This window comes from Berghia stephanieae, chromosome 2, assembly GCF_034508935.2.
Source record: "Berghia stephanieae isolate SIO BIC M18660-M18661 chromosome 2, UCSD_Bste_1.3, whole genome shotgun sequence".
Lineage (NCBI taxonomy): Eukaryota > Metazoa > Mollusca > Gastropoda > Nudibranchia > Aeolidiidae > Berghia > Berghia stephanieae.
In genome coordinates, this window is record NC_088361.1 from 53,450,204 (window position 1) to 53,460,203 (window position 10,000).

The 10,000-nt window shown below is 34.7% G+C and overlaps 1 protein-coding gene across 33 annotated transcripts in view; it reads left to right on the top strand.

The window, feature by feature from the left end:
• Positions 1 to 10,000, top strand: part of LOC144965151 (furin-like protease kpc-1) — a 113,684-nt gene that overhangs the window by 37,968 nt on the left and 65,716 nt on the right. For all 33 annotated transcript variants that reach the window (XM_078900152.1, XM_078900158.1, XM_078900147.1 and 30 more), the window contains one exon: positions 3,102 to 3,206. In XM_078900152.1, the coding sequence (XP_078756278.1) occupies positions 3,102 to 3,206 (105 nt within the window). The remainder of the gene's footprint in view (positions 1 to 3,101; positions 3,207 to 10,000) is intronic.

Below are 10,000 nucleotides of genomic sequence, written 5' to 3' on the forward strand. Positions count from 1 at the left end.
CTCCACATATTATCGATTGGCACTGATTATGAGCCGACTTGCTCTATTTTTGGCATACTCATTTCATATAGAACAAGTCGCTTGTTAGTCGTCTTTTTGTACTTGCCCTCTCACAATACTCCCAGCTGAATTTCAGATGGCTTTAGTCCTTTTACTCGCATAAATCAAATAACACCTCGAACTTCTGCTTTTGACCATTTTTCAATAAGGATGGCTGTTTTTGCGTTAACATCATTTGTGGTAGATAGATATGAATGGCAATATTGGTGATCCTTGGGAAAAAGTGCACTACCATTTGGCGTTTACAGACTAAAAAGATGTTAAATGGTTTAAAAGATAGGACCATTTTCCATTTTAGTTATTGCTATATTAAAACGATCGTTATTGTTTGTTTGGTTGTTTGTTTCGCAAAAGGACGAGTTGACACGAAATAAAGATTGTTAACTAAGTAGATCTATGTATTTATAATCATTTAAGCTTGCTTTGCTTGTCTGCGTCAGTGGTTTTTTTCCACGTTAGCCTCCCCCACCACGCCCACTGTTTTGCTATCTGTCATATTATATAAGTCCCCTTTATCCTCAAAGACGTTATGTGGCTGATTGTCCTAAGCTAAGTTATAATATGCAAGGTTTTTATTTCTATGAATTGATTATATTTCTTTCTTTTGCTTATGTTAGTTTTTGATGGCCAAAAATCAATACAAGGACTGGCCTTTCAGCAAAATATAGTGGCAATAATCAGAAACTCTGGCCCCAGTTTCATATGCGTTGAGAGAATGTTGAAGTCTCAAAAGAGGAAAGTCGGATCTAATGACGTCACCGTGGGTCTTACTCGTAACCCAAACAAAACAAAAACAATAAATTGCCTTTGATCTTAGAAATGCAATCGCTTAGAAGGACATTTTAAAAAAGTCCCTAAACCTTTTCAGAGACTCTCTATCCCTGAAACCTACAGGAAACCGCTAAAGGTCTCCAGATCCCAGGCAAACTTCCTTACTTTTTGAATTTGGACGTTGGAAGCACTGGAATTTGTCAAATCAAGCATTATTTTCGACATTTCTTTTGTTTATTGTTTTTTGTTTTGTTGCTTTCTTCCTTTTGTCTCCTTTCCTTTAAATTTTTTGTTTTTGATGTTGTTAATTTGATGGGGTTAGATCGAGTTTCACAAGATGAATGATGAATGCTATCAATAGAGATCGGTCAGCCTAAGTGAACGAAGATATTTGTATTTGTTTTGTAATAATATTTATACGTTTTAGTTGGGGTCGGGGAAGTTTTAATTTACTTTATTTTCAAAATAATTTCATAAGAAACATCAGCTCTGCTCTTGTTGGTTTTTATTTTAATTTTAATTTGGTTAAACTTCCGACAATTCTCACTAAGATATCATTCAATTTGTCCAGAAGAGGAACTTGATGTCATAATAATAGTAGTGCAATATACAATATATGAAGAATTTCATAATAAAGTGTCATACGAAACAGAATGGAAAGTACAAGAAAAATACTTCATCAGAACCCATAATATCTCTTCCTTCTATACCCCCTCCTCCTCCTCCTCCTCCTCCCCCTCCTCCCCCTCCTCCTCCTCCTCCTCCTCCTCCTCCTTCTCTCCCTCCTTGTCTCTGTAACGGTCATGTTGTTTTCACTCTTCCTCTTTCCTTTCTTTCTTCCTTATTTCTCCCATTTTCTTTTCATCCCTCATTCATTTTTATAAGATCCATTATTACAATCCTTGTGACTTATAATTTAATATGACAACATCATCTTGTACATAATACCACACTACGATACCTTTTTAGCACACTGATATGATAATCCCAGACTGGTCTGTGAAAGTAGCCTTTTAACTGTCAGATCTTTTTCACTTTCCACTTATAAGCAAACAGAAGCCTTAGGATGTAGACATAATAGAAAAAAAACGCTTATTACATATTCGTATTCCTCAATATGCCGTCAAAATGACTCATCATCATCTACACCCACGAGGGAGGTAGCTACAATCTTGCTCTGTCGTTTCCTATAGGAGAAACGGAATTGACGTCACTCAGCACTTTGTTATTGTCTTTAGGCAGCCATCCTAATTCTAGTTCTCACTAAATTATATCAACCAGATTCAAATGTTTTAGGTTAAAAGATAGTTTTAGATAGTATGGTCTTGGCTAAGAAGCTCACACCATTGCCATCCGGAGGTATATCGGACCAACACACAAAACGATGTGTGATATTGAACGTTTTTAGTCTGGTTAATACAGTTTAGTGAGAGTTACTCATAAACGCGGATGGCAAAAAGCAATAACAAAGGCCCGAGTGACGTAAACTTCATTCTATCTATAAAATTGCGATCGTTTTGCCAACCGGACCTGGTGAAGATTTGATTGAACCGCTTTAATATTTTCCGCATGCGGACGATTTCTGTCCTTGTTCTGTAAACGGTTTTGTATCCATATCGGTTTTGAAAAAGGTATTTTACTGTTCCAGAATTCTATTTTCTTGCTTACTTTTACATTGAAATCACCGTGAAACTAATTTAAAAAAAAAGAAATAAAAACGAACCCCCACCTCTTGACAAATAATTTCGCTTTCGGCAAATGATAAAACTGAATTTGAGTTTGAATTCAATTATCTTAATGTTCCATTTTCTGCTTCAGAGTATTCATAAGCATACCAGAAAAAGAAAGACCCAAACAAGCTCGATTTAGTAAGTGAATGTTAAAACAAACGTGTAATTCTCCTCTTCGAATCGAAATCTGCTGTGCTGTATTGCCTAACCCTTGCGATACATAACGTAAATGTATCATCATGATGACAATCATTATCATTGTCGTCGTCGTCATCATCATCATCATCATCATCATTATCATCATCATCATCATCATCATCATCATCATCATCATCATCATCATCATCATCATCATCATCATCATCATCATCATCATCATCATCATCATCATCCAATGAAGTAGTTTTTCTTCATCTGCTTCATCAAGGATATAATTCTTCCTGGCAACATGTATATTCAATAACTTACTTTTTGAAATACTGCAGTTTTATAATGTAACATTAATTTTGATGCTATTCCCTTCCTCCAAACCACCTCCAGATCGGTTCTCTAACAGACCATTATCTATTTGAGACACCCCATCGACAGAGGAGGTCCAGCGATCCTAGCCATGAACATCACAGTCTGTTGAAGCGTCATAGTGAGGTAAACGCTTTGCTTCCATTGTTTTGTTTTCATATTAAAATTTTCTTACTTTTAACAATGAATGAACCAATCAACTAACAAAGAACCGTAAAACAAAACTGAAAAAAAACTAAACAATAAAAAAAAAAAATCCAACCAAAACAAAACAAACACTCACACTCACACACCCACATAAATTGCGACCCCTCCCCCCATGTCAAATAATTTTATAATTATAAGCAGGCGATATACAGCTTTGGTACTTGGTAATAGTAGCCATCAAGACTTTTACTTTTTCTCGACTTTTGTGTCAGTCCAAAAAAAACGATGCCTAACAGGCGGTTAGTACTGCATGGAATGGAAATATGGTTTTATACAACCTACCGGGGAGTAGGGTATAAATGAAACCTTGTGGAGCGCATCTAGCATGGTCAATTTTACATGCTTTAGCGAACATGCGATATGAGTGGAACAGATCTTCCTTGTTTTACAAAAAGTGTTCTTTCCTGGAAATTAACAACTAGTGGAAGAAATTATAGAGAAAAAATAACTTAACACCATTTACTTTCATAACTTTTGTCTTACAGACACGTAGCATAGATCAACATGATATGATGCGGGATTACTTGTGCTCAATGCAAATACAATCCGTAATCAGGCAAAATTATTTTTCTTTTTTTGATTTGGTCGTTATGAGGCTAAATTTTATTTACCAAAATGATAATTTTAAAAAGACGACATAAGCTTTGGTAATTGCCAATGTATATCAAATAAAAACATATAAGGATTAAACTTTCTTCAACATCATATTTATATTATTATTATTATTATTATTATTATTATTATTATTATTATTATTATTATTATTATTATTATATTATTATTATTATTATTATTATTATTATTATTATTATTATTAGTAGTAGTAGTAGTAGTAGTAGTAGTAGTAGTATTAGTATTGTTATTGCTATTGTTAATATTATTATTATCATCATCATCGTCGTCGTCATCATCATCATCATCATCATCATCATCATCATCATCATCATCATCATCATCATCATCATCATTCTCTTCTTCTTCTTTTTCTTCTTCTTCTTCTTCTTCTTCTTCTTCTTCTTCTTCTTCTTCTTCTTCTTCTTCTTCTTCTCTTCTCCTTCTCCTTCTTCTTCTTCTTCTTCTTCTTCTTCTTCTTCTTCTTCTTCTTCTTCTTCTTCTTCTTCTTCTTCTTCTTCTTCTTCTTCTTCTTCTTCTTCTTCTTCTTCTTCTTCTTCTTCTTCTTCTTCTTCTTCTTCTTACTATTATTAATTATTATTGTTGTAGGCCGAAGAAGGGTGGGTATGAAACCTGCTTATATAAATCATTACTTTTAATAAGTTATTCATTACTCAAACATCAATTTTTGGTCAAAGATCATCACTTTAAACTGTATATTTACACACGCCTTATAAAGTTTGCGCTTCATTTCAGTGGGCCGCCCCGGGGTCAATTAAATTCAAACTTAAAGGCTGCTCATCTGATCATGGTTAATATTTACCCAGGTTTAACAAAGCCAGCTAAAACCGACTCAAGGCAAACTAAAACAGACTCAAAGTGAGCTGTTGTTTGAAAAAGAAAGGTGAATGTAATGTAATATGTAGAACGTGTTAAAATGGCTTTTACTTGATGCTTACCTCAAACAATGAGAAAACACTATTTTTTCTTTTGGTCACATAGCAATTTCTTCATATCAGTAGATTAAGATGATCCTCATATCGTATTCAAACAGAGTGGTGGTTGGCCACTATAGATAGATATTTACAATAGGCGATAACCGGGTGTAACTTATGGATTTATTCTAACATTATTGAAATAGAGAAACATTTTGCGTTTGTTTGGGAGTTTTTCCGTCACCGAGTAAAACTGTAAAAAATATCTTATTAACGTTGGTCATAGAAATAGGAAACAAAAAGTAATGTATCTTTATTTTTCAATAGGCTACCCAGCTACGTGTTAATCGACTCCGTTTTAGCTGTGGTTCAAAGTAGCCAACATCAAGTAGATAATATATTCTTTCCTAAGTAACCAAAGTCGTGTTTCGGTCTTACTAATTAATTTTACACAAGAATTGCAACATTAGGACGTTCGATGCTTTCCGTTTTGTTAACATGACTGCCATAAGGATGCACAATGCAATTTCTTGTCATCCATATTTGCTTGTGGCTAACTATCCAACGTTTGCCCTATCACTGATTTACATGCAAATTATGGCCATGATGAGCTTTGCAATGGAATGGAATGTGGGTGCAGAGAATAAAAATCATTATCACAGTGATAATTATTAACATTAGACTTGATTAATACTACTGTAACATTAATAAATCCTAAATACGGCATTGATTTTCATTACATTATAGCTCGAAGGTTGCTGGTCGAATCAATTTCACTGATCCTCGCCACAACGACACGCTGTTCAATGCTCATGCGATCGCTTTTTTCGTCTTCATTTTAATCCTATTGATGTTCTCGAGGTCTTCTTACAGGATTATAATCCCGTACCGTTGACAAATTCGTGCATGTAAGATGTTCTTTTGTTTCCCTTCCAATTTTTGATAATGCTACTTTTTTTTTGCTGATCTCCGCTCGTCTCTATTGAAATGTTCTACGCTAATAAAAGGAATGTCGTGAGTGGAATCATAGGAATTACATGTTATTTGAAAACCTTAGAGAGGGTTTTGTTTGTTGTTTTTGGAAGCGGAGAGTAGACGATTTGAAGGCAGTTATCATCATCTTTTAATTATCGCCGCCGTCATTGTCAGATATAGATTTCGATTGATGAAATGATTATTAGTTTTATGGACCAGCGTATCAAATAGATATATTGTTCTTGTATCGGGTGGAGAGTGTCGCAAACATTTAATTTGAAGATCGACAAAGATAACAATCGACGTATCCTGCCATTACGCGCTACCTGCTTTGCCTATCGAGATGAATTGACAGTGATATCCCTTCCATAAATTTAACGACAACTGACATGGTCAGTCAAGCTTGATTTAATCTGTGAAGATCTCACAATAGATGTAAGATGATGTAGACACCGTACAATTGTACTGTCAAAGGCTATACATCTTCATCTTTAACGACGACGTCCGAATCCCTTTTCATGTTATCCTACTGTTTTATACACGGTCACGTACCCATTATTAACATTGACAGCGACCCTCCGTCGATTGAAGGGAAGTTAAATGGATTTTTTCCCACTTTTTGACGCCGGTAAGCAAGCCTTGCCTTTAAGAATCCGTGAGGCTTTAGAATACTACGCTCCCACAGAAAGAAAAACAACAACAACGATAAAAACAAACAAACAATAAAATAAACAAAGTCAAGATGGTTGACTAAAACCACAACTCTCTGTAGCGCCTGTTTATTGCTGAATTCTGCATTCAGCTGTTTTATTTGTTGATATGGATTAAGATTCGCAGTGTAACATCTATATTTTCCATCTTATTATGCCATTTTCTTGTCTGTCTTAAAATTCACAGTAAAGAAATGCATATTGTTTCTTTTACTTTTTTCTAAATTTTGCTGTTTCAGTTCGTAAATGATTCTCTATTTTTTTTTTAGTTTATCCTTATTATGCTCCTTCAAATTAACCTGTTGTGAATGACGATGAATTATGACTGTTTTATCTCTTGGATATGGAAATGCTAACTTAAAGTATTGTTTACTTAAATTGTTACATTTATGCGATTCGATTCTACAGAGAACTGACAAAATAGGAATTTTAAAGAAGGGAGTAATGAGATATAATCGAACTGCGGTCTTCCGAGTTGAAAAATGAAATACATAAATGCATTTTTAAAAACGTCAAAGGAGAGACCAAATTTATATTATTTTTTCATTTGTGTAGATTTCACTCATATTAGGGGCAGATAGTTAGACAAGGGAATAAATAGAAGTCCAAATATTTATTCAGAAGATATTATCGAGGTTTTTTTTTTTCTGAAACAAAATCGGAAGAGAAATTTAGAAACATTCTTCAAAATGTGCCCCAGTATAAGCGCATTGTTCAGGATTTATTCCACCAAGATCTAGTCGCTTTGTCTGAAATTAATCAATGAATTGACAATGAATTTTCAAGAAATTTTTGAGAATGATTTTCAAATGGGATGGTAGCCAGGAGGTATAAAATGAGAGACTTTCCTCAGTGAATGACTCATTCCAATCAATTTAGTAAATTATTGATCCGCCGAGGAATGAAATGCACAGACCAACCCGAGTCTGATGATAGACACATTATATAAATGGATGACTGAGAAATATGTTCACTGGAGAACAAGTGGGACCTCTAATTCTTTTTCAACTGACAAACATGTTGAATTGTTCAAACGTCTTATAATTTATAAGCTTATGGTAATCAATTTTTAAATTGTGCAGAGTCAAATGTTCCAGTAGAAAAAAAGGCTTTAATATTTCAAATATCATTGATTCGAAAATTCGATTGGAGTTTTTAAGTTGAGTCTGTTGAGGACTGTTATTCGCAATAAAAATCAATATTGTTTTAATATTCATTCCTTTCGTTCTATTTATATTTATTAATCCGGTTTAAAAATAAAGATGTAATGAAAGTCCTTGATAAACTATTTTAAATGACGCCATAGTGTTTGTTTGATAAAAGAATAGAGATTTTAAAAAAGTAAGATCACATTACAATAGATACGAAAAGGATATTTAATTGATCATGGAATCATTCTGTTCACTTTGATATTGTTGTAAATTCCGTGAAAGATTTAACAGTTTGCTCTGGTGACGTTCAAAATTCGCAATGATCTCGTTGTCGACGCCAGAAAATATAGAAGGGACTCGTCTGATATGTAAATTCTGATTGGATAAGTCGAGAATATCAAAAAATATTGCCGATATTGGGCTTTCTGAAGCCTGGAATAGTGAAAACAAAACTTGCGCAAACGAACGAAACAGACAAACACGCAAACAAAAATAAACAACAAACAAAAACAAAACAAAGCAAAAATACAAATAAACAAAAACAAACACAACAAGAAAGAAAGAAAACCAAATGATGATGATGATGATGATGATGATGATGATGATGATGATGATCATGATCATGATGCCACCATCATCACAATAGGCACTGCTTTATATACCTGGCCTTCTCACAGAATTGCCTCTGTGATGTTTGGTGGTTGTTAATATAACCAATTGCCATTTATCATGCAGAGGCATGGAGATTAAAGTTGAGATCCCACACCACATACATGACTTGTGGGACTATGTTTGGGGCACTCGTAAAACTGACACGAACATGTTTCATACAAAAGCTGCAATGTACGAGAATGGAATTACAGAGGAGACTTCTCTGAGTTGTTCAAGTCAGAATTTCGATAGTCCAAAAACCACTTAACGCACCTTTGTTTTTTTTGCGAGATAATCGACTCAGATTTGGGAATTCTCGTTTATTTTTTTTCTTCTACCCATAAATGACCCATTGCGTAAAAAGTTATCAATGAACACACTATCGTATTTCCTATTTAAAATGATATAAATAAAACATACGTTATAAATGTAAAACATAAGGTTTAGGTTGGCGAGAGAAGCTTGTCGCATCCAATCCATCCTTGTCAAAATTTTTGACTCACTGTATTTCTTTCCTGTTATATCCAGTTTAGTGATGAAAATTTGGCCATTCATTAATTACACTGGCCTTTATAATTCCTTCATTGGAGAGAGATTGAATGACCGATTTGTTTTTCTATTCACTCCGCAATGACACCGATTAATAGCATTGTGGTCAGTAAAATAGAGGAGGTCACCAATATTTAATAACTGTTAACTTGTCTCAAAAATAGCTAGTAGCTGTTCATAATTATGCTGACCCATTTTTTGTAATCCATGTTTTACATTCGTTTTTGTGTGTGCCAATTTAATACCCCCCCCCCCCCCCCCCCCCCCGCAAAATGCCATATGTACTTGAAATTGCCAACATCATTCTGTATGACATGCAAGGGTTGATACATCTTGCAGTGACACCGATTAATGGCATTGTGGTCAGTGAAATAGAGGAGGTCACCAATGTTTGACAACTGTTAAATTGACTCAAAATAGTTGTTCATAATTATGCTGACCCATTTTGCAATCCGTGTTTTACCGGCATTTATTGCCAATTTAATCCCCCAATCCCCTCCCCCGCAATATACCGTATTTACTTGAAATGGCCAACATCATTGTGTAAGACATGCAGGGTTGATACATCTTAGCGGTAACACACGCAGTCAAACTAGAGATAAGGAATGATTACGACCTTAAACCTATGCATAAATTACTGGTAATCACCTCCAAGTAAATCGATGTTTGTAAGGAAGGTACACACAGACACTGGCGATAAACGTCCATACTAAATATTTCAAGAAAGACGTGGATTCATTTGATGGGCCGTTTTGAATGTCAAACACATCTACCTTGTAGTTCCGCGTCGTGCGGCATACACTGCAAACATCATTAAAACTTGATCGGTCGAGGTCTCGTTGCTTTAAACTCCAGAAACCTTCAGTTGAATAACACAGACACGGAAAACCTAGACATAGTTTGGTAAGCTGGAGGAGACGTGAATGACTTGAAATGTCAGAGGTAAGGTCAATCCATCCCCAAAGGATCCATTATGAGTTAGATGCCCAATTCAATTAAAAGGATTCTATTTCTATATATACTAAGCCAATAAAATGTGACGATCATTGTCACCTTTGTTCCAAAGTCCAATAAAGATTGGGGGCATTTATGATGACTCGATATATATTGGGTGGGTTGGGGTGGGGGAT